The sequence below is a fragment of the Microcaecilia unicolor genome, chromosome 3 (genome assembly GCF_901765095.1).
Source record: "Microcaecilia unicolor chromosome 3, aMicUni1.1, whole genome shotgun sequence".
NCBI lineage: Eukaryota > Metazoa > Chordata > Amphibia > Gymnophiona > Siphonopidae > Microcaecilia > Microcaecilia unicolor.
In genome coordinates, this window is record NC_044033.1 from 412,860,658 (window position 1) to 412,885,638 (window position 24,981).

Below are 24,981 nucleotides of genomic sequence, written 5' to 3' on the forward strand. Positions count from 1 at the left end.
GATTTTCTGTCCTCACATGCTATTCTTGATCCACTACAATCTGGTTTTCGCCCTCTCCACTCAACCGAAACTGCGCTTACTAAAGTCTCCAATGACCTATTACTGGCTAAATCCAGAGGTCTGTATTCCATCCTCATTCTTCTTGATCTTTCCGCTGCTTTTGACACTGTCGATCACAGCATACTCCTCGATACCCTGTCCTCACTTGGATTCCAGGGCTCTGTCCTTTCCTGGTTCTCTTCCTACCTCTCCCTCCGCACCTTCAGTGTTCACTCTGGTGGATCCTCTTCTACTTCTATCCCTCTGCCTGTCGGCGTACCTCAGGGTTCTGTTCTTGGTCCCCTCCTCTTTTCTATCTACACTTCTTCCCTTGGTTCATTAATCTTATCCCATGGCGTTTCCTACTATCTCTATGCTGATGACTCCCAAATCTACCTTTCTACCCCTGATATCTCACCTTGCATCCAAACCAAAGTTTCAGCGTGCTTGTCTGACATTGCTGTCTGTATGTCTCAACGCCACCTGAAATTAAACATGACCAAAACCGAGCTTCTCATTTTTCCCCCCAAACCCACCTCCCCACTCCCCCCGTTTTCTATTTCTGTTGATGGCTCTCTCATTCTCCCTGTCTCCTCAGCTCGAAACCTTGGGGTCATCTTTGACTCTTCTCTCTCCTTCTCTGCTCATATCCAGCAGATTGCCAAGACCTGTCGTTTCTTTCTTTACAACATCCGTAAAATCCGCCCCTTTCTTTCCGAGCACTCTACCAAAACCCTCATCAACACCCTTGTCACCTCTCGTTTAGACTACTGCAATCTGCTTCTTGCTGGCCTCCCACTTAGTCACCTCTCCCCTCTCCAATCGGTTCAAAACTCTGCTGCCCGTCTCGTCTTCCGCCAGGGTCGCTTTACTCATACTACCCCTCTCCTCAAGTCCCTTCACTGGCTCCCTATCCATTTTCGTATCCTGTTCAAACTTCTTCTACTAACCTATAAATGTACTCACTCTGCTGCTCCCCAGTATCTCTCCACACTCGTCCTTCCCTACACCCCTTCCCGTGCACTCTGCTCCATGGATAAATCCTTCTTATCTGTTCCCTTCTCCACTACTGCCAACTCCAGACTTCGCGCCTTCTGTCTCGCTGCACCCTACGCCTGGAATAAACTTCCTGAGCCCCTACGTCTTGCCCCATCCTTGGCCACCTTTAAATCTAGACTGAAAGCCCACCTCTTTGACATTGCTTTTGACTCGTAACCACTCGCCTCCACCTACCCTCCTCTCCTCCTTCCTGTACACATTAATTGATTTGATTTGCTTACTTTATTTTTTGTCTATTAGATTGTAAGCTCTTTGAGCAGGGACTGTCTTTCTTCTATGTTTGTGCAGCGCTGCGTACGCCTTGTAGCGCTATAGAAATGCTAAATAGTAGTAGTAGTAGTAGTAGTTCTTACACGATGGTATTATACGCCTGTGCGACTTCATGCCATGTATCCAGTGTTGCCCTAACAGTGTTGGCGTTGTGGGGATGGGATTGGAACCTTTATGCATATCTGGTTGTTCTGTGAGCGGATAAAACCCTTCTGGGAGAGAATGGTGTCACAGATCGCAGTTCATATAGGCACTCCTTTTCCTTGTGAACCACAATGGTGCTTGTTGGGATTGGGTAACAGACGTGGTTTGAGGTGACAATGACGTCTCAAGAGAATGTGTTTAGCAGCTGCCAAAAGTGTTATAGCAAGTCATTGGAAGCAATCAGTGGGACCTTCTGAATTTGATTGGACTTTTAAATTACATCTTATTGGAGAAATGGAACAACTCATGAATAAGAGACTGGGCTAATATGACCCAGCTTCTGAACTTTGGACCCATTTTGTTACTTTAACCCAGAAGTCTTAAAGGTTCTGAGAGGGTGGGAACGGGGGGGGGGGGGGGGGGGGGGGTGGTACCTTGGATTGTACTTTGTTTTACGATATGTAGGGTGGATGGAAGGTTTTCTATGATACTTTGTACTGGATACATTATGTTTACATTCCTTGGTTTTTCAATAAAAATTTAATGTAAAAAAAAATAAAGCTAACCAAGTCCAGCTTCAGAGTCAACAAAAATTATTAGCATCAACAAAAGATACACCTGGCTTACTCTGCAGGTTGAAAACAGGGATACAACTGAATTTTTGATAAATATATTCTCCAAACATATTCCTGGGGCCTTCTCTTCCTGTTTTGGTTTCCTTGCTTTAATCTGGTGCTGATGTTTTAGCTTCTTTTCCTGAGCCCCACCCATGGCTCAGCTTCCTTAGCACTTGTTAAGGTGGAATGGATCTAAGGAGGACCAAGGATCTCTACTATATACAGCTTGCCTTTCTCCTTTTTCAGGATCTCCTCACTAGAGGGGGGACTCCCTCTGAAGTCTGAAACACCTATTTGCACTGAGAAGGGGTATCACAAATCTGAACTCTTCAAAATCTCTGAACACAGGGTCCTCTTCAAATCTGGCTCTTCCTACATCCCAATGGCTTGATTTTGTGTGTTTTTCACTTGGACCTCCCCCCCCCCCCCCCCCCCCCCCAAATGGTCCAGCAACATAGTCGCACTGAGCACAACAATGTCTAGCAATTGGCCATTTTTGAAGAAAAAAAAAAGAATTTGTTTCAGGTTTGAAAATGACTCTGTTCATTACTGGATTTTTTTGAAATTTTCTGCAAAATGTCCGAAATCTGATTTAGAGATCATATTGAAAATGCTCCTCTATATGGATTTGAGATGTAATTACTTGTGTTTTCCAGATCCAAATTAAAGGTGAGTTACAAGTAAGTATACATGTGGGCTTATTTTCAAAAGAGGAAAATGTCCAAAAAGTGGCATAAATCTACATTTTCTCACAAAAACATCCAAATTGGTATTTTCAAAACCAATTTTTAGACATGTTTCTATGAAGTCCTTCAGAAGTGCATTCAAATCACAGGGGGGCATGTTAAGGGTGGGATTTGGGCATTCCTAACACTTAGACGTTTTTCAGTCATAATGGAATAGAACAAAACCGTCCAAGGCTAACAGTAAGACATTTTGAGCTAGACCTGTTTTTATAACGAATAAGGCACAAAAAGGTGCTCTAAAAGACCAGATAACCACTGGAGGGAATCAGGGGGTGACTTCCCCTTACTCCCCTAGTGGTCACTAACTCTCATCTTCCCCCCCCCCACCCAAATGTGATTAAAAATATTACTTGCCAGACTCTATGCCAACCTCAGATGTTATACTCGGGTCCATTAGAACAGCATGAAGGTCCCTGGAATAGTCTAGTGGTGGGTGCAGTGCACTGCAGACAGGTGGACCCAGGCCCATACCTCTCCCTACCTGTTACGCTTGTGGAGGAAACTGTGAGCCCTCCAAAACTACTACTACTTATCATTTCTAAAGTGCTACTAGACGTACGTAGCGCTGTACACTTGACCATGAAGAGACAGTCCCTGCTCGACAGAGCTTACAATCACCAGAAACCCACTGTACCCACATATAAGTGCCCCCTTTACCCATAAGGGCTATGGTAGTGGTGTACAGTTGGGGGTAGTGGCTCAGTAGACAAGGTAAGGGAGTAATGGTGAGATGTATAGCTGGGTGCATTTATGAAGTCCATTGCAGTGCCTTCTAGGGTGCCCTATTGCTTTCCTGGGATGTCTGGGAGACCAGTCTACTAAAAATGTTGACTCCTCCCTACATCCCAATGGCTTTATTTTGTGCGTTTTGCACTTGGACGTTTTTTGTTTGAAAATAGACCAAAAAAAACCCCCATCCAAATCACAAAACCTTGTTCAAAACAGTTTTTTCAAAAACAAAAGATAGATGTTTTTCTTTCTTGAAATTGAGCTTCAGATTTTGGACATTTTTTGCAAAACGTCCAAAGTCAGACTTAACATTATATTGAAAATGCCCCTCATGGTATATGAAATACATGGAATGCTTGGAAAAGCTGAATTAATCTGCCCCTATGCATCCTCATCATAAATTTCTACATATCACAGAGAATGGCATCCAATAACAGGTGTCACCACTACTACTACGAATCATTTTTATAGCACTACTAGACGTACATAGCACTGTTAACATTATATGCAGGTACTATCTCTGTCCCTAGAGGACTCACAGTCTAAGTTTTTGTACCTGGGGTAATAGAGGGTTAAATGATTTGCCCAAGGTCACAAGGAGCTGCAATGGGAGTTGAACCTAGGTTGCTAGGATCAAAGCCCGTTGCATTAGTCATTAGGTCACTCCACTAAAATGCAGGCATGTCAGGGGAGAAAGCATCTGTGATTGGTATTTATGTGCTTTATTATTTTTCTAACTGTAAGCTACTTTTCAGTATTGTCAAAATAAGTTTTTTTTTTCTGTGAAAGTATTGGCATGGTCACAGCTGTAAGCAATTTTAAAATATGAATTTTATAGACCTTTTTGTTGGTGCTTTTTGATTCACTTTATCATGTAAAGGATACAGATTCTTTGCTGAGGTTCTTAAGAAGTTGATAATATAGAAGCAAAATTAACTTAAATGTTTTTTTTCTCTTATAAGTCTTAAGAAACCAAAATATGTTGTGGCATTAGCATACTTATAGTATATTCTATGGTATCACTGGTGCAGCATTTATAAGGTTTAGGGACTGGTTCTGCATCATGGTACATAGGAAAGGGCTTACACCAGAGAAGCACATGCAGATCATTATTCTACATGAAAAGAAGATACCACTAGGAACAATTGCAAAGAAGCTGAAGATGGTTGATCAGTCAGGCAAAATCACAAGCTGAACAGTTTTCATTGCAGACATGCTGCAGGTGAGATAGGGCTATGAATGTGGGAAGGGGCAATGCAATCATAAAGACAGTAAAATTCTTCCCAAATTTTATCAGATCAGACTTCCACGTACTCCATTAAAGAAACCTACTAACAGGACAATATGCAGAGGATCGTTCAGTGCTGGACTTCAGTCATATCAAAAAATATATAGAGAGGTTATCTCTTTTCTAGATAGACTGAAATTAAAGAGATATCAAACCAAAAGCATCAACTGCATCTGATTATAGAAACATCAATGTTGTTTATTGAGGAAAAAGGCCTCGAGAAGCCCCCAGCCTAAATATGGCTTTGGGGACTGGACTTCATCATCATTGGCCAAAAAAACCTCTTTTATATAGCTTGTCTATTGAATAATTTAATGAAGTTACTTAGCTTTCATAACTGCCTTTGTAGCTTGTGCGGGTCTACTTCACACCACGGCCACAACCTATGATGGCCGCCGTTTCGGAAACCTGCCTTAGGGTTCAGTGGTCTGTGTGTTACCTCCGCACTAATCAACACACGGACCACTGAACCCTGAGGCAGGTTTCCGAAAAGGCGGCCATCGTTGGTTGTGGCCGTGGTGTGAAGTACTACTACTACTACTACTATTTAGCATTTCTATAGCGCTACAAGGCATACGCAGCGCTGCACAAACATAGAGGAAAGACAGTCCCTGCTCGAAGAGCTTACAATCTAATAGACAAAAAATAAATAAAGTAAGCAAATCAAATCAATTAATGTGAACAGGAAGGAAGAGAGGAGGGTAGGTGGAGGCGAGTGGTTACAAGTGGTTACGAGTCAAAAGCAATGTTAAAGAGGTGGGCTTTCAGTCTAGATTTAAAGGTGGCCAAGGATGGGGCAAGACGTAGGGGCTCAGGAAGTTTATTCCAGGCGTAGGGTGCAGCGAGACAGAAGGCGCGAAGTCTGGAGTTGGCAGTAGTGGAGAAGGGAACAGATAAGAAGGATTTATCCATGGAGCGGAGTGCACGGGAAGGGGTGTAGGGAAGGACGAGTGTGGAGAGATACTGGGGAGCAGCAGAGTGAATACATTTATAGGTTAGTAGAAGAAGTTTGAACAGGATGCGAAAACGGATAGGGAGCTAAGTAGTCCCGCACAAGCTACAAAGACAGTTATGAAAGCTAAGTAACTTCATTAAACTATTCATTTCAATAGACAAGCTATATAAAAGAGGTTTTTTTGACCAATGATGATGAAGTCCAGTCCCCGAAGCCATGTTTAGGCTGGGGGCTTCTCGAGGCCTTTTTCCTCAATAAACAACATTGATGTTTCTATAATCAGATGCAGTTGATGCTTTTGGTTTGATATCTCTTTAATTTCTATATCTTCAGTCATATCAGTCAGCTAGAAAGCAAGAATATTAAAGATTGGCTATTCAATTTAATAAGATAACACTGTATTGTCAGTGAATGCCTGGTTCAGAAGTATGAGGAAGTTGCCGCAATAAGAAGCAAGGTATTCGAAAGTTTAAGAAAGTTTGGGCTCCACTGGATGCTTTTTGTTTTTTATAAATGTGTAATTTCATTGAGTTCTCAGCTGCTTGAGAATTATGTGCTTCTGGGGGGGGGGGGGGGGGAATACTTGTTTCTTGTAATTGGTTTTAAATAATAAAAAAATTGAACTTTAAATAAAAGATACTCACTTTCTGTCACAAATACATGCAGTGGAGAGCTGAGCAATGGTAAAATGCCTTCAATCAGTGCTGTAGCTTTTGTAGATTTGAGGAAACTATCAAACCAGAGACACAATCCTAGCTATGTTATACCCACAGTGAAGCAAACACCAAAGGTCATGGTTTGGGGTACAGTCTCAGAGGCTGTTCAAGCAGAGTTTTGGATTATGCGTAAGAATACAATATCAATTGAACTGTTTATTTGAATATAAAAGAAAAACTCCCAAATATCATGCATATTCTCATTGTGTACCAGGCTATGGAACAAAAATTGTGAAGGCTTGGCTGGCTCGAGAACAAATAACAACTTTTGGAACTTTAGCCAGAAAATAGCCTTGATTTGAAAATGATTGCAAGTATATGGACAGTGAGGAAACAGAAGTTGGCAAGACACAATCCAATGTCTGAAGGAGACCTGACACAAATGGATCAAAGCTGTGTGGACCCAGAAGATAGCACCAGAGTTCTGCAGAAAACTGACAAGATTTAATGTCTGAATGCAGTACAGTCAGTCAAGAATGGCTATTATTGCAAATCCTTACATTCAGGAGAAAACTTTCTGCAAACAATGCTGTAAGAAGCATATAGCCTTTGTGCACCTGTCTTGGTGTGTTATGCAAACAAACAAAAAAAAAAGTGGTAGTCACAAACTTTAGGCCAGGACTATTCCCTGGCATTAGTAGCTTGGAATTGATGAGTGTGCATTAATAACATCCTTTGACCTTTCTTGTAAATAAGTGAAATCATGACAGCTTTTTTTAGGAAGTTATCTACTAGTCGATCTTACAGCTTCAAGTGAGAAGAGGTTCTCCATTTTGGTATGTTGAAGAGAAGATCAATCCATTCACCTATTCTGTTTTGGGTGGTTATCTGTACTTGAACAGTAAATGATCTACAAACATTGCTCTCATATTCTGGAATCCCAGCACAACAAGGTGGATCTTCAAAATTATGTTAAAATTTTACCAGAAGTAGTATCAGACTTGCACATCAATTATTCTGTAGTGCTCCCTACTTTATTCCCAAGGCTTCATGGGAATGGGAACTATGGTAACCAAAATAACTTTTTCAAGCTGCCTATGAAAGTTGTATTTCCCATTGCTACAACCGTGTTCCATCTCTGTTCAGTACCCATTGAATATGTAATTTAGAGCAGCAATGTGATCTTCCATCATACCTTCACAATGTATTATTATCTAGAAAACATATGTAAACGAACAGCACAAGTTGGGCAGGTGGTTCTGTGTAAGTACTTTTCAATTAATTTGCTTCTCAATAATTTCTTGAGTTGCCACAAAAACAAAAGATATAAAAGTCCTTCATCCCTTAATCATTGTATTTTCCATTTCTTTGACTGAATCACATTACCTGTCAGTGGAGAAGGTGAAGTTGCTTTACGTGTAATAGGGTTTTTGTGCGGAGAGCAGGATAAATCAGAAATAAGTGCCCACCTACCTTCCTGTAGAGTTGATCGTTAAGCCCTGCATTAGCCTGACGTGCCTTGTGAAAGATGGCTACACAGGAAGTTCCAAGCTAGATTTTTTTGTTCTGAGAGGGCTATCCTTCTACACAAGCAGATGATTCGCCCCACTTGTGTGTCTGATTTATCATGAAGTAGATAGGTAACCAACTTTGCTTTCTGTCATTCCTCCAACAGTCTCCAAGGATGCATAACCAGATGTTTTTCAAGGAGGTGTTGCTGTGCTTAACACTGAATTTTCATCATATATGGGAGAAAAGTAATTTGGTTTCATGACCCCAGTCAATAATGTGAAATAAATCAAGAAACTGATGAGAGAAATCTTTCAGACCCATGTAATCTTCTCATTGTGCTTACCTATTCTTTTTAATACCACAGATCCTTCTAGATCTGTAACCTGTTTTTTTCAGTGCTAATTATCTTTGATACTTATCCCACCTGCCTCCTTTTGGGTGGGAATGTGTTCTGTGTAGCTAATACCAAAATGCTAAAGAAGTGATCCTCTGTTACTTAATCTACCCCTATTTCCTCCAGATTTCATAAGGAGCTCTCTTTCCTCTCTGCATTTAGCATTTTCTATAATGTATAAGTTTCATGTTACTACAAAGTAGTTTGCGTTGTGAAAAAGTATATTCTTATTTTCTTTTTCTTATAACAGGGTACTGTGGAGCTGACATTAAAGCACTTTGCACAGAGGCTGCCTTGATTGCCCTTCGCCGGCGCTATCCACAGATTTATGCTAGTAGTCAGAAGTTGCAACTTGATGTCTCTTCAGTAGTTCTTGGTGCACAAGATTTTTACCATGCAATGAAGAATATTGTGCCTGCTTCACAGCGTGCCGTGATGTCTCCAGGACATGCACTATCTCCCATTATTCGCCCGCTCTTAGAAAGAACCTTTAGTAATATCCTTGCAGTCTTATACAAAGTGTTCCCTCATGCCGAATATAGCAAGTATAACAAAAAAGGTATGTCTTTATTTCACTAGACTTTTGCTTCCATTGTGGTCTTTTCAGTTTTTGCTCTAAGGGAAACATTAAAACAGTAGAGCATATTGAAATTCAGAGCCAAAAATGTTTGAATTTTGAAGTAAACCTAGCAAAGCTAAAAATTACCATATACACTTGAACTGAGAACATTTTTCCCCCTAAATAGAGGGTGGGGTGGGAAATGTTAACTCAAATATAAATTAAATGTTTAAATTCCAGCATTCCTCCCCTTCCCTCCCTCCCCTTTGAGTTCCCTTCTCCTCCTCCTCCTCCGCCTCGCTCCCCCAAACTGCAAGACTGCTGCTGGAAGTTGTGACAGCCATTTTCAATACGGATATGGCATAGGCAGGAGAGTGGGGAATCTCTCTTGCCCCAGCTTGCCACTAGGTCCCCAGGGTAGAACGGTAGGTCTGAGGGGAGGGGGAGGGGAGGAAGGAAATGGGAGCTCCTCTGGTTGGGGGCAGGGTGGAGGCAGTGGATGAGGGGCACCACAGGGGAGGGAGGAAAAGGGAGGCTCATACAAACTGAGATGCAAATTTGATGGCTGGCTTTTGCTAAAAAAAAAAAATCTTGGTTTATATTTAAGTATATACAGTAATTGTAAAAATGCATAACCAAAAAAATTCATTAAAAGTATCAAGTAAAAGAATTCCTGATTGGTAACTTTGGCAATGATATTGGTTATGATATTTCAAAAAAAGAGAAATAAAAAGACAGGTTCTGCTGTCACACACTTCTTAGGCCCTAGATGGTATTGTTGAACCTCTCCAATTCAGTTGTAAAAATAAATTAGATGTACTGTCGCTCTAGCTTCATTCAGGGCCATAGCTAGCTGTATGTGGCTGTTGCAGTTGCACAGGATGCAGGGGAATCTGTTGTGTTAAATTTGTGTTCTGTCCATTGACTTAACCTTGCCAATATAACACAAATGGGTGGGACAGGAGTGCTTGGGGGCATGCCGATCAAGGTGAATTTTAGGTTTCTGATGCTTCTGCCTTCATTCTCCTAGATCTGATAAGGAGTTCTCACTAGAGCTTTCTTGGGATCAGACATGAATTGTTATATTTGAAATAGGTAAAAATATACCTATATTGGTCATAAAGTAGCAAACATCTGTAGAGGCTGAAGTAGCACAGGTTCAAAACTTGTGAGCAGTAGAACCATTAAAGAGTTCAAAAATGAGTAATAGTATAACTTTCACTGTTGGCTTTTAACTCTTCTTTCAGAAGCATTCGTAAGTTGTTGCTTTACAAAAAAAAGAGTTTGAGTTTAAGTGATGGCATTAAGACATTAAAATATCAATAGGGAAATGAAATTTGCAGAGGAATGTAATTGTCTAGGGGGAATGGGGTATAGACTAGTGGTAAGGCGCATTACCCCTTTGTTGATGTCTGCTGCCCTTCGTCTTACATATGCATGTGTGCTTTTCAAGATTACCTTTAGTTTCTTAAGTGGCTTTTATAAATTAAAATGATCAACACATTACAACCCCACTGACAAATTAACTAGCACCCTTAAGGACATTGCAAGTGAGAAAAAATTGGGGGTTAGCTGCAGGTGAGAGAAGGTGGTGGTGGTGGTGGCTGCTGTATTCCAAATTACATATCGTTGATGCAGTAAATTAATAATGTGCTTGGTTTGTATGCATTTTGATATTGTCACATAGTATGCATGGTTTGTATTTGATATTGTTTCCACATAGTGTGCACTCCTGTACCCTTTATAGTGTGATGTAACAGCAGGTGGGAAAATTGGAGGGGAGGCAGAGAGGAAAGGGGTTGGGGGGGGGGCTATTTTCTGACCTGGGGTCGAACATCGGTCCTGACCCTTGCTGTATAGCTGATAGGGATCCCCAAGCATCCCCAGCTGTGGAACTCAGCCAAAGATAGCCAGAATTTCCTTCTCCCAAGCTCTGCAGTTCATGACAGCATCCTTGCGCCATCAACAACTAAAACGTGTGGGGTGCCAGCATCAGTGGTTTAGGGATGATGCTGCTGCCTGCCAAGCTTGGTAAAAGGGAATTCTGGCCACCTTTGGAGAAAGTGTAATTTATATTTTGAGGTGTGGGGGTTAGGGCAAGGCAGAGGAAATTTTGTGCCCACCCACTTTGGGCTCAGACCCACCCAAAATTGGCTGTCTGGCTACACCACTGCTAGATAATATTGACATTTAGCTCACATCCTCTCAGTGCTCATACCAGAAAGGTTGTGGAGACAAGGACTGTGTCAAAATTTAAGAAAGTGTGGGACAGGCATGTGGAATTCCTTAGGAAAGGAAGAGTTGGTGGTTACTGAGGATGGGCAGACTGGATGCCGTCATCCTATATAATAATTCTCACCTCCAACGTTCTATGCGTGTTGCTGCCTGTGTCTGTGGCTTTCTTCGGAGTTGGTCTGCTAGGTTCCGTAGATCAGGCTGACGTCACACGCAGCACTGACCAACTGCACGATAGCAACATGAGGCCCTGCCCCTGGCGCCCTCGCTGCCACGCCCCCCCCCCCCAGGTTCACCGCCGCTCCACCCTCCAAGGTCGCCCCTCCACCCCCCAGGGTCCCCACCATTTCCCCCTCCACCCCGCCCCCGAGGTTGCCGCAGCCACTGCCCCCCCCCCCCCCCCCGAGGTCGCCGTCACTCCCCCCCCTCCGTCTGCCACCCTGCATTGAACTCCCCTCCAGCCACCCATGTCCAGTGACCCTCGTCTCCCCTTGCACCCCCCCAGCCACCCATGTCCAGCGACCCTCCTCTCCTCTGCCCCCCCTCTAACCACCTATGTCCAGCGACTCTCCTCTCTTCCCTGCCCCCCCTCCAGCCACCCATGCCCAGCGACTCTCCTCTCTCCCCTGCCCCCCCTCTAGCCACCCAGGTTGTCCAGCGAAGTCTTTGGGGCAGGCAGGAAAGATCCCCAGTCTTGCCTGCCTGCTGCCGGCGCTGACCCTCCCCCGTTGCCGGATCGCTGTTCAAAATGGCCGCCGCAAAGTCTCGGTGGCCATTTTGAAGAGCGATCCGGCAACGGGGGAGGGTCAGCGCCAGCAGTGGGCAGGCAAGACTGGGTATCTTTCCTGCCTGCCTCGAAGACTTCGCTGGGCAACCTGGGTTGGCTGGAGGTGGGGCAGGGGAGAGAGGAGAGTCGCTGGACATGGGTAGCTGGAGGGGGGGCAGGGGAGAGAGGAAAGTCGCTGGACATGGGTGGCTGGAGGGGGGGGCAGGGGAGAGAGGAGAGTCGCTGGACATGGTTGGCTGGAGGGGGGGGCAGGGAAGAGAGGAGGGTCGCTGGACATGGATGGCTGGAGGGGGGGCATTGGAGAGAGGAGAGTCGCTGGACATGGGTGGCTGAAGGGGGGGGGCAGGGGAGAGAAGAGGGTGGCTGGACATGGGTGGCTGAAGGGGGCAGGGGAGAGAAGAGGGTGGCTGGACATGGGTGGCTGAATGTGGGGCAGGGGAGAGGAGGGTCACTGGACATGGGTGGCTGGGGGGGCAGGGCAGAGAGGAGGGTCGCTGGACATGGGTGGCTGGAGGGGGGCAAGGGAGAGAGGAGAGTTGCTGGGCAAGGGTGGCTGCTCACAGAGAGTCTGTGTATCGCACACATACTCTCTCACACTCTCTGTCTCACACACACTGTGTGTGAAACACACTTTCTCTCACACTCACTGTGTCTCAGATACTTAGTCGCACACATTCTCATTCTCACAGACACACTTGCACCCAGTCTCACTGTCTCTGTCACACACACACACTCACACATTCACTCTCTCTCACACAGTCACTCTCACACACTCTCTCAAACATACACACGCCGAGGAAAACTTTGCTAGCGCCCATTTCATTTGTGTCAGAAACGGGCCTTTATTACTAGTGTTTCTATATTATAATTAGATATTTTGGCATGGAACACAGGCTCTGAACATAAATTAGAACTAGTAGATAGAGGCTGAGTCTCATTAATCTGATCCTACCACTTCCTATCGCAGTTTGTGATCCACTGGCAAGACGCAAATATCTTAAAAAGACATGAAACAACCCTTGCCTACAAGAAGTGAGAAGCAGAATTGGCCTCAAAGCATTCTGGCAAAGCATAGAAGACAAATTAAACAAACTGTAATACAGTGTCACCATAGGTCAATGGAATGATGTTATCGAGGATGTATTAGATACAATAGCACCCAAAAAGATGGAAAAAAGTAAGAAACCGAAGGAGAGCCAGATGGTACAACAAAACACTCCTGAACCTGAAGAAATCCTGCAGACAGAGAGAAACTGGAGAAAGATTCAAAGCAGCTCCGACCGAGAGGCCTGGAGAAAAACAGTAAATGTTTATAAATTTCAAATCAAAAGTCAGCTAAACAAAAGTATTTCTCAGAAAAGGTAATGGATGGGAAAGGGAAAGCAAATGTGAAGAAACTTTATCAAATTCTTGATCACCTAACAAAGCTGAAAGATCTAGTTAACCGTATGTCCTGTCTCCCCGTGGCAGATGCAGTGGCACACCCCTTTGAAAAGAAAATCAGATGTATGCCTACTGATCATAAGCACATAAGCACCACCACGCTGGGGAAAGACCCAAGGTCCATCAAGCCCAGCACTCCGTTTCCGACAGTGGCCAATCCAGGCCCCAAGAACCTGGCAAAAACCCCAAATTTAATAACGATCAATGGACTTTTCCTTTGGGAATCTATCCAGACCCCCTTTAAACTCAGCAAGGCCAGCTGCCATCACTACCTTCTCCAGCAATGAGTTTCAGAGTCTAACTACGCGCTGAGTAAAGAAAAACTTTCTCTAATTCGTTTTAAACCTACCACATTCTAATTTCATCTTTTGTCCCCTGGTTCTATTATTGTTAGAAAGTGTAAACAAACGCTTCACATCTGTCTGCTCTACTCCACTCATTATCTTGTAATCCTCTATCATATCACCCCTCAGCTGCCTTTTCTCCAGGCTAAAGAGTCCTAGCCGTCTTAACCTCTCCTCATAGGGTAGTCGTCCCATCCCTTTTATCATTTTTGTCGCCCTTCTCTGCACCTTCTTAAAGGACAACCTGCCGATGAAACGTACTATGAAGACTTCCTCTCATGTGGGGACAGGACAAGAGAGACGAAAGGAGAATATGCAGCAGACAGATCCTGGATGGAATTTTTCCCACTAATGGAAGAAAATTTTAGAAGAGCAGTACAAAAATACTGTAACTCCCAGTGCATATTGGAAAGATGCCCAGTTTTCCTGCTAAGACAGCCACCAAAGAGCTATGTTAAGTTTGGAATCCAAAACCAGACGTGCGCGTGAGCTTTCTGCAATTTCTATCTTTCTGCTGTACCGAAGAGAAGGGGTAGGGCCATTGCTGCAGCCTCTCAGCGACAGAATCCCCCGGCTCAGTCCAGTTCAATAGAAACTTTTTTGCAGCGAGCTGGGATCCTAACAACGTGGGAGAGTAGCCCGCTTGCTCAATCTGGGGTGAATGGAGGACCCAGACTGAACTTAAGGCTGGAGCTTTCCCTCAGCCCCGATGAGAGAGCTTCTCCCCTGCAGCTGCATGGAAGCAGCTCCCCAATGGCGGTGTCCTTAGCCCTGCATGTGAAGGAATTAGCAGGAGCTGAGGGAGATTTGGGGAGTTCGAGTTCAAATACACAGACTCTACCAACAAGTGCTGAAGTGGCAGTTTACAGCTACGGGGGTGATGGATACTGCAAGTATGGAGAGGGAACATTCCACGCAGAAATCTGAGGTACTGACCACCCAATTTACTATCCTATTTTCCAAACCCCCTGAGGTGACTCTGGACAGTTTATGGTGTCTAATAGCAGATCTGGGTAAAGCATTATGCCCCCAGGTTCAAAAATTAAATCAAGATTTGACTGTCTTAGAAGGGAAAATAAAGGAAATGGATGATGCATTAAAACTTTTGAATCAACATACTCAAGTGCAAGAGAAAAATCTTGACAAATGCAGACATTTCAAAGTAATATGGTTAAAGATTTGTATAATCTCAGGAGGAAAACAGAATTGCTTGAAAATTACTGTAGAAGGAGTAATCCTCGTTTTTAAAATTTTCCTAAACAATTTGCTGTTTCTTCTCGTGAAATGTTAAAACATTTTATATTAAGGAAATATTGTGGGGGGTTGCTGAAGAAAATATTCCTTCTTTTCTGCAAGTGTATTATTTGCCTATTAAATCTGTAGGTAATCAGCAACCAAGTGTTAGATGTTTCCATGTTACTAGAAACTTCGGTTCTCTGAGGACAAGCAGGCTGCTTGTTCTCACTGATGGGTGATATCCACGGCAGACCCAGGATCGGAAGATCTTCCTAGCAACAGAAGTTTGCTAGCTCTCGCGAGATCCGCATGCATCGCGTTTGCGCGACCGCCTTCCCGTCCGCTACAACGTGCTCCTCAGTCTCTCTTTTTCCGTGGTCAGAATGGACGTGTATCGCTCGTTCGCGGCCCCAGAGAGGCCCCCGGCGCGTTCTTCGCTGCGGTTTTAGTGCCTTTTCAACTTGTTCTTCGTTATCTCGTGTGTTTCAAAAAAAAAAAAAAAAGTTTGTTTTCCGGTACTTCTTCGAAGTTTTTCCAAGTAAGTTTCCTTTCTTTTCCGTGTACGGCCTGGTGTGCCGCCCGTCTGGGTCTTTTCCTCTTTTTTGGTGCCCTTTTTTGGCATCATCGCGTTTGACCTCGCCGGTGCGAGTTTTCCGCCCATCCAGTGGCTTCAAGAAGTGCACGCGGTGCCACCGGACGATCTCGCTAACTGATAGACACGTATAGTGTCTTCAGTGTCTCAGGGCTGGTCATCGCTCGGACTTCTGTACGTTGTGCCTCCAGCTTAAAAAGAGGACCCAGGCGGCGAGATTGGCTTAGTGGAATGTTCTGTTCGGAGCCTCGTCTGGTCTTTCGGAGTTGACGGAGCCAGCTGTACCGAGGTCATTGCCGGTATCGATGTCGGCGTCAGAGGGAGCATCGACGTCTGGAATGCAGGTGATGGCTGTCTAGAGATCCCACGCTGGTAGCAGTGAGCCATCGAGTGGGTCTCCACCTGCCTCAAGGGCTCCTGCGCTGCAGGCCCCCCAGGACCAACCATCTTCGGACCCGGCCCCGAGGAGATGTCTGGATTCGATGTTGTACTCTTCGGTACTGGGAGGTACTGATGCTGTGCTTCGCACAAAGGCGAAGAAGCACCGTCATTGGTCACCTTCCCGTCATGGTACCGAGAGCTCCGGGACACCGAGGGATTCAGTACCTGTGAAGCGTCGACGCCGGAAGGACCGCTCGCCCTCCATACAAGAGGCGTCGATGCGCTCTGCTCCGGACAGCCCAGTACCGCCTCCATGCTCCAGACAGGTTCTCAGCTCGTCGCCGGTACTGGCCCCACTGTCTTCCTCGACAGCCACTCTGGATGAGCGCCTTGAGGCCATCCTTCCAGGTATCCTGGAAAGGCTGCTGTGTTCTTCTGCTCCGGTACTGCTGGTGCCTGCGCTGGCAGTACCGTCGAGTCATGCAGCAGTTGGCTCTCCGCCCATGGTGCGGACTGTGACACCAGTACCGCTTGCGGTATCGGCGTCTGCTGCCACCCAGGAGGACTCCCCGCCGACGTTGCTGGAGGGAGCTTCGTCACCGTCGGAATGGGAGTCGTCTTCTCGACACCGCCGTAGGGGACCGGGTTCTTCGGCGTCGAGACAGGCTCGGCTTCAGACTGAAGTTCATGAACTTGTGTCCGATACCGATGGTGAGGCCTTGTGGGAGGCGGAGGAGGACACTAGGTATTTCTCTGACGAGAAGTCTTGTGGTCTTCCTTTCAATCCCACCCCTTCACTAGAGAGAAAGCTTTCTCCCCCTGAGAGTCTGTCTTTCTTTTCCTTTGTCCGGGAAATGTCTACGGCCATTCCCTTCCCAGTTGTTACTGAGGATGAGCCCAGGGCTGAGATGTTCGAGGTCCTGGACTATCCTTCACCACCTAAGGAGTCGTCCACTGTTCCCCTTCATAATGTCCTGAAGCAGACATTGATGGCGAACTGGGCGAAACCATTAAGTAACCCCCACATTCCCAAAAAGATTGAGTCCCAGCATTGAGTCCATGGGGACCCAGAGTTGATGAGGACCCAGTTGCCTCATGACTCTGGAGTTGTGAACTCGGCTCTGAAGAAAGCCAAGAGTAGTAGAGATTACACCTCAGCGCCCCCGGGCCGTGAATCTAAGACTCCTGACTCTTTTGGGAGGAAGACCTACCCTTCTGCTATGCTCGTGTCCAAGATCCAATCCTACCAGCTCTACACGAGCATACACATGCGGAACAATGTGCGGCAACTGGCGGACTTGGTGATAAACTCCCATCGGAGCAGGCCAAGCCTTTTCAGGAGGTGGTCAGGCAGCTGAAGGCGTGTAGGAAATTCCTGTCCAGGGGTGCCTACGACACTTTTGATGTAGCGTCCAGGGCTGCTGCTCAGGGTATAGTGATGCGCAGACTCTCATGGCTGCGTGTCTCTGACCTGGAGAATAGAGTCTAGCAGCGGATTGCGGATGCTCCTTGCCGAAGGGATAACATTTTTGGCGAGCGCGTCAAACAGGTGGTAGAACAGCTCCACCAGCGGGACACCGCATTCGACAAGCTCTCCTACCAGACGCCTTCAGCATCTACCTCTTCAGGTAGACGTTTTTATGGGGGAAGGAGGAATGTTCCCTATGCTTCTAATAGGCGTAGGTACAATCCACCTTCCCGCCAGCCTGCTCAGGCTAAGCCCCAGCGTGCTCGTTCACGTCAACAGCGTGCGCCTCAACAGGCCCCTGCAGCTCCCCAGCAAAAGCAAGGGACGGGCTTTTGACTGGCTCCAGGCGAGCATAGCCGAGATAAAAGTGTCTGTGCCGGACGACTTGCCGGTCAGAGGGAGGTTAAAGTTTTTTCACCAAAGTTGGCCTCTCATAACCTCCGACCAGTGGGTTCTCCAAATAGTCTGGCTAGGATACGCTCTCACTTTGATCTCAAAACCTCCAAATTGTCCTCCGGGAGCTCAGTCTTTCAGCTTCCAGCACAAGCAGGTACTTGCAGAGGAACTCTCCGCCCTTCTCAGCACCAATGCGGTCGAGCCCGTGCCACCGGGGCAGGAAGGGCTGAGATTCTATTCCAGGTACTTCCTTGTGCAAAAGAAAACAGGGGGGATGCATCCCATCCTAGACCTAAGGGCCCTGAACAAATACCTGGTTCGAAAAAAGTTCAGGATGCTTTCCCTGGGCACCCTTCTTCTCATGATTCAGAAAAACAATTTGCTATGCTCTCTGGACTTAAAGAATGCTTATACTCACATTCCGAAACTGCCAGCTCACAGACAGTATCTTCGATTCTGTCTGGGAACACAGCATTTTCAGTACTGTGTGCTACCCTTTGGTCTCGCCTCTGCACCCAGGGTGTTTACGAAATGCCTGGCTGTAGTGGCGGCGTCTCTACGCAGACTGGGAGTGCATGTGTTCCCTTATCTCGACGATTGGCTGGTAAAGAACACCTCGGAGGCAGGAGTTCTACAGTCCATGCAGGTGACTATTCAACTCCTGGAGCTACTGGGGTTTGTGATAAATTATCCAAAGTCCCACTTTCTTCCAGTTCAAAGACTAGAATTCATAGGAGCTCTGCTGGACTCCCAGACGGCTCATGCCTACCTCCCCGAGGCCAGGACGGACAACTAGGCAAGATAATTCTCACCCCCATTCCAAAAAACCCAATGGGAGATCTTGGAGAGGTGACTAAATACAGGCCAGATGCCTCCATACCCCTCCACATCAAGATCCTAGAAAGTATAGTTGCCTCACATCTAACAGAATACTTAGAATGATTTTGCCTGCTGTATCAAACTCAGTTGGGTTTCAGGAAAGGCTTCAGTACAGAGACATTGCTAGGTGCACATTTAATGACCTAAGAAAGTTTACAAGCTATGGACAACAGGTAGTGATCATATAATTCGACCTCTCCAGTGCATTCAATGTAGTAAACCATCAAGTATTACTAGAAATCCTAAACTCTCTTGGTATGGGGACATGTTCTTAACTGGCTAGATGGATTCCTCAGCAAACAATCCTACAATGTCAAGATGAATGGGATTATGTCAGATGGAAAGCACACACCGGAATAGCACAGGGATCCCCCCTCTCCCCAATACTCTTCAATGTCCTAATGTCCTCCTTAGCTTCTTCTTGGAAAGAGAGACAATACATTGCTTCTCTTACACTGATGATGTTACACTGTACTTTCCTTTTGCAAGTATAAAACTGATGTCGACACTCTAATATCCCATGGCGTCACCCTAATCAAGAAATGGGCCATAACCTTGCGTCTCAAATTAAACCATGACAAAACCAAGTACCTAATCGTCACAGCACCCAACTTAGATATCTCAGATATATAATTGAGTCTTAACTGCAGTCCCCTGAAACTAGAATCCTGGCTAAGAATATTAGGAGTCTTGATAGACACACATCTTAAGCCACACTGAGCCCGCAAAAAGGTGGGAAAATGTGGGATACAAATGCAATAAATAAATAAATCTTACCCTGGAATCCCGCAGCAATACAGTAGTAAAAAAGACTTTCTACGTACTCAGAAAAGTAAGGAGAGTATCGGGCTCATTTTCGAAAGAGGAGGACGCCCATCTTTTGACATAAATCGGAAGATGGACGTCCTTCTCCCAGGGTCGTCGAAAGCCGATTTTGGATGTCCCCAACTGCACTCTGTCGCAGGGACGGCCAAAGTTCAATGGGGCGTGTTGGAGGCGTAGTGAAGGCAGGACTTGGGCATTGCGAACAGTTGGGCGTCCTTGACCCATAATCGAAAAGAAGAAGGATGTCCCTGACGGATGTTTTCACCCGGACCTGTTTTTCTTATGACTAAGGCACAAAAAGGTGCCCAAACTGACCAAATGACTACCGGAGAGAATCTGGGATGTCCTCTTGTTACTCCCCCAGTGATCACTAACCCCCTCCCACCCTCAAAAAAAATTCTTTAAAAATATTTCGTGCCAGCCTCAGATGTCATACTCTGATCCATAACAGCAGTATGCAGGTTCCTGGAGCAGTTTTAGTGGGTGAGTGCACTTCAGACAGGTGGACCCAGGCCCAACCTCCCCCCACCTGTTACGTTTGTGGAGGAAACAGCGAGCCCTCCAAAACCCCACCAGAAACCCACTGTACCTACATCTAGGTGCCCCCCTTCACGCATAAGGGCTATGGTAGTGGTGTACAGTTGGGGGTAGTGGGTTTTGGGGGGGGTTGGGGGGGCTCAGCACACAAGGTAAGGGAGCTATGTACCTGGGAGCAATTTATGAAGTCCACTGTAGTGCCCCTTAGGGTGCCCGGTTGGTGTCCTGGCGTATCAGGGGGACCAGTGCACTAGAAATGCAGGCTCCTTCCACGACCAAATGGCTTGCATTTGGTCGTTTCTGAGATAGACTTCCTTGGTTTCGAAAATTGCTAAAAATCAGAAACCATGTCTAGGGACGACCAAATTTAAGGATTTGGACATCCCTGACGGTATTTTAGAAACGAAAGATGGACGCCCATCTTGTTTGAAAATACGGGTTTCCCCGCCCCTGGATCGGGACATTTTGCAAGGACGTCCAGATCGAAACGTGGATGTCACTTTCGAAAACACCCCTCGTCATTGCTTCAGTGTCGATAGTTTTAGGCTACTGGTACAATCCCTTATTTTATCACAAATCGACTGCTGCAATGTGCTATGTTTTGGCTGCTCTTCTCACTTGAGAAAAGGATTACAGTCAGTACAAAATATAACAGCAAATCTGGTCTTCACCAAATCCAAATTTAACAGTCACCCTACTATAATATATATCATACTGCACTGGCTTCTCATGGAGACAAGTGGGATCTTCAAATCCTGTACAATGATATATCTATCCCTGCACAGATCCTCACCACAATATACAAATCAATGGATAATTCTACCCAAACACAGAAATAGGAGACAAACAGGCAACCCCAGTAACTCTCTCCTACCTATCCGCAAAGTGTTGGAATGACTTACCAAATCAGATGACCCTGCCCCACTACAGAATCTCCCGTAAAATGCTGAAAGCCTATCTATTTGATAAACGTGTCTTACACATCACACAATAACCAACATGAGTGAACATGTAACAGTCAGCTGATATTTAAGGTCTTTCCCTACCAGCTATAAACTCCTCTGACCACTGCTATCTGTCATAAACCTGTAACTTCCAAAAATGTACCCCATTTCTTGATGTAACTCACATAGAACTCTGTATGGGGAATATTGGCGACTAATAAGAAATAAAGTAAAGAAAAACTAAGAGATTTTCAAAACAAGATTGCAACGCCTCCTTGTTTACTCCCAGAAAAGGCAAAAAACACCTCTCCCAACCACTGCTTCTTCAGTTTAAGATGTTCACTATCTGTAAGTCTGGTTTCCTGGAGGCAAGCAATATCCACTGCTTTGTGCTTCAAGAAATTTTAACATTTGTGCGCTTGATCAGTGAAATAATGCCCCCACATTCCAATTGGCCAACCTACACGCACCTCGTACAGACAGAAGATGGAATGAGATAGCTTCCTACAAAATAATCTGAAGAAGAAACTGGCTCCAGGGCACCTAGCCTCCACCCCACAATACCACAAGCATAGCCTAAAACTTACCACGGATAAAGGATGCCTGTGAACATGGTGCAAATCTTCCGGGAAATCTAATAAACTTATGTACAGTTACCCCATAACCCCACAGATCTCTCCTTACCCACTCCCACTCTTCCAATCCAACCCTCCCACTGCAAAAAGCAGAAACCAAAACCATATTAGCCGGGAAAGCCCGGCTACCATGTCACAATCACATGTACCTGCATCATGTTCCCCAAGGAATTGGTCTATGTAGTCTCTAGGCCCTCCGGTAAACAAAACGTGAATTGAAAGGTCTTTAAAGACGCCGAGGGTTCTGGAGGTACCCAAGGACCACGGAGCTAGCAGAGAGCACGTCTCAGCCCACTCACGGCATCTTGTGATCTTCCCAACATACCCTTATAAGAATGAAATTACCTTCAGAGAGTTAATTGATGTTTAGAATGATTTCCATCAACAAGATCAAAAGTTCACAAGTAACGTATGTATGTATGAAACTATCAAAAGGATTGAGAAGGTCCATTTGTTTTTTTCAGTTGGAATGGTGAAATAAATAAGGCTTTCTCTTTACCTGTAACATTATAGTATTTTGCTGTATGATCTGAAATGGTCTTATTTTGTATTTTCTTAAGATGCTTGGAAATTTTGGGTTTTGTTTACTCTGTTACAGTTAGGCAATGAAACACATTTTTGTTTTTAATTTTTTTAACAGATTTATCCAATTTAATCTTGGATGACAGCGAGGATGAACATACGTCATCAATTTTTGATGTAAGCTGTATCTCAGGATCACCAAAGAAACAGCCATCAGCTGCTACCCATAAACCTTTCCTTTATTTTACAATGTAAGTATCCATACAACACAGCAAGGGCTTCTTGCAGTAGTGGCCAAACTTTGACTTCAACTTTTGAACCATATCTAGTACAAAGTATTCAAAAATATGTTGGTGAGAAATTTCTTGTCAGTTTAATATCTGCATCTAAAGTATGATCCTTACAAACATTGCATCCATTATAGCTGCAGATGTTCTTGTTCACAGTTATAGGATAAATTTTATGGCACCGTTTTCCACACCTTTCCTATAGATTCAAAATAAATATGTGATAAATTTGCATACAGTGGAGATTGTGTATGCAATCTGTCTTATGCATGTCCATTATGGATACATTGAAAATCAGACAAGTTGTGGGTACTTCCAGGGTTGGAAAACTGTTTTATGGCATTGTTTGTTTATTTATTTAGAATTTTATGTACCACCTAATTCGCAGTGCAAATCTAGGCGGATTAACAAATTGTATTCTGGAAACAGAACTCCATTGTTAGACAGTAAAGTACACATTTGTTCAGGTAGTCCAGAATGCAACTACCCGGCTGAATGCCAATGTGACCAATTTTTAATCGTTTACATTGGTTACTGGTAATTCAACGAATTCAGTTTAAGGTTTTGACAATTGTACACCAGACTCTCTATTCCAGAGTTCCTCTGTATTTTAAACAAGGTCTAAATGTATACCATCTAAGAAGATCCATTTATCACCGGGTTAGCACCCCACTAATCTTTCCAGGGTGATTTATTTCGAAAAAAAACCCTTTGGTGATTGTTGTAATTATTGACAAAAGCCCCCTCCGTCCATATAATTTATAACAACAAATGTGATTACTGTTTAAGTAATAATTAATAAATTAATTGACATTGCTTTGAGCAACTGGCAATAAGCTTGAAAAGTAATGCAGGACAACACTTAGCTTCTGGCTTACTGAGTCTCGATGGACTGACATTTTTCTGATGTGTGACGGATGTTGCTAAAAGGCAAAAACCAAATATTGACTTGGTTATGGCTAGTCATGTACATGGGCAATTCCATGAGTAATGGAATGACAGTAACATTCTGCAATATTTTATCAAATCAGTGATATATTTGTACAGATTGACACATGCTTTTTGTACATTGCAGTTGGCCATACTTGTAGTGCTTTTTTGTTGTTGTTTTTGTGAACTACCGAGAACATCACTAGTAACAGAATGACAAATTTTAACTTGAAGGTGGGTTTAAGAATATTGCAGAACTCAGCCCAGCCACTTACAACTGCACTGAAAACACACTCGTGCTGGATGGGTAATCCATAAAAATAATAAACATATGTATGAGTATTAGAATATTTACGAAATGCAAATTATCTTAATGGAATGACCGCAAAAACAATAATGGAATGACAGGGGTGTGTAGTTTTGAGTAGCTGTCCAAAGCAACTTAAAAGTTGTCCAATCCATAACTACCATAAGTCATGTCCAAGCTACAGATAATTTTTAAATAAAACCCAGCAAAGAGAGGACTTCTGGTATGCACTAACATCATGCCACAGGTTTAAACAGAAAGGCAATAACCCCAAAGTGATCTCCGGGAAGGTGTCTTCTTCACTTAAAACACCCAGAGAAAACCCACTGGAGTACAATGAAAACCTCAGAAAATTCCTGGAAAAAAAACTGAAAAAAAAATCGTAAAAGATCTACAGCCACTAATACAGAAAGATGTATTATTAAAAAAGAATTCCCAGGTTTCCCAACATATTTCTTGAATAGATGGTTAAATATTATCTCAGCTAGGGTAGGAGTAGATAAACATGTCCTGCTGCAGTATGTGCAGCCCAAGTCTCTCGTCTGTGTGAGTGAAACTAACAAATTAGTTATTTCTTCCATTAAAGGCCATTTCATTATATACTGTAACTCTCCATGTTTTCGGTTTTGGCTTAAAATCAACCATGTGTGTTCAGTGGAGGAAGCTTCGCTGGAGTTGAGGTGGAAACCAACTTCTCAACGCTGTTCTTGAGGACATGGCTTCTCCACATCGAGGCAGGTTCAGTCTCAACACTCCCATCAGGAAGTATTGACATCAAAGAGGAGTGCTCATGGATTCAGAGGAGGATCCAAGGTACTTTTCCTCAGTTGAGTCTTATGGAATTCCCTTTGAACCCTCCCCTCCACCTGAAAGGAGAACGTCTCCTCCAGAGAGCCTTTCATTTCCTTCGTTTGTTAAGGAGATGGCTGATTGCATTACATTTCCTTTGGAAGTGGAGGATGAGCCCAGGATCAAGATGCTCGAAGTCCTGGACTACAGGTCTCCTAGGGAGGCTGTGACTGTCCCTGTCCAGGAAGGCCTCATTATGAACTGGGAGTCTCATCTGTCCGTCCATTCATGCCCAAGAAGATCGATACCCAGTATCGGATCTACAGTGCACCTGGTTTTGATAAGCCTCAGTTTCCTCACAATTTCATGATGGTGGAATCCACTCTCAAAAGAGCTAGGAGTTTCAGGGACTACGCATCGGTGCCCTTGGGTAGAGAAGCTAGAACCTTGGATTCTTTTGGGAGGAAGATGTACCA

At 44.5% G+C, this 24,981-nt stretch overlaps 1 protein-coding gene across 1 annotated transcript in view; it reads left to right on the forward strand.

Moving 5' to 3' along the window:
* Positions 1–24,981, forward strand: part of ATAD2B (ATPase family AAA domain containing 2B) — a 714,191-nt gene that overhangs the window by 395,325 nt on the left and 293,885 nt on the right. The window contains 2 exon segments of the mRNA XM_030198808.1: positions 8,660–8,968; positions 22,311–22,443. Of these exon segments, the coding sequence (XP_030054668.1) occupies positions 8,660–8,968; positions 22,311–22,443 (442 nt within the window).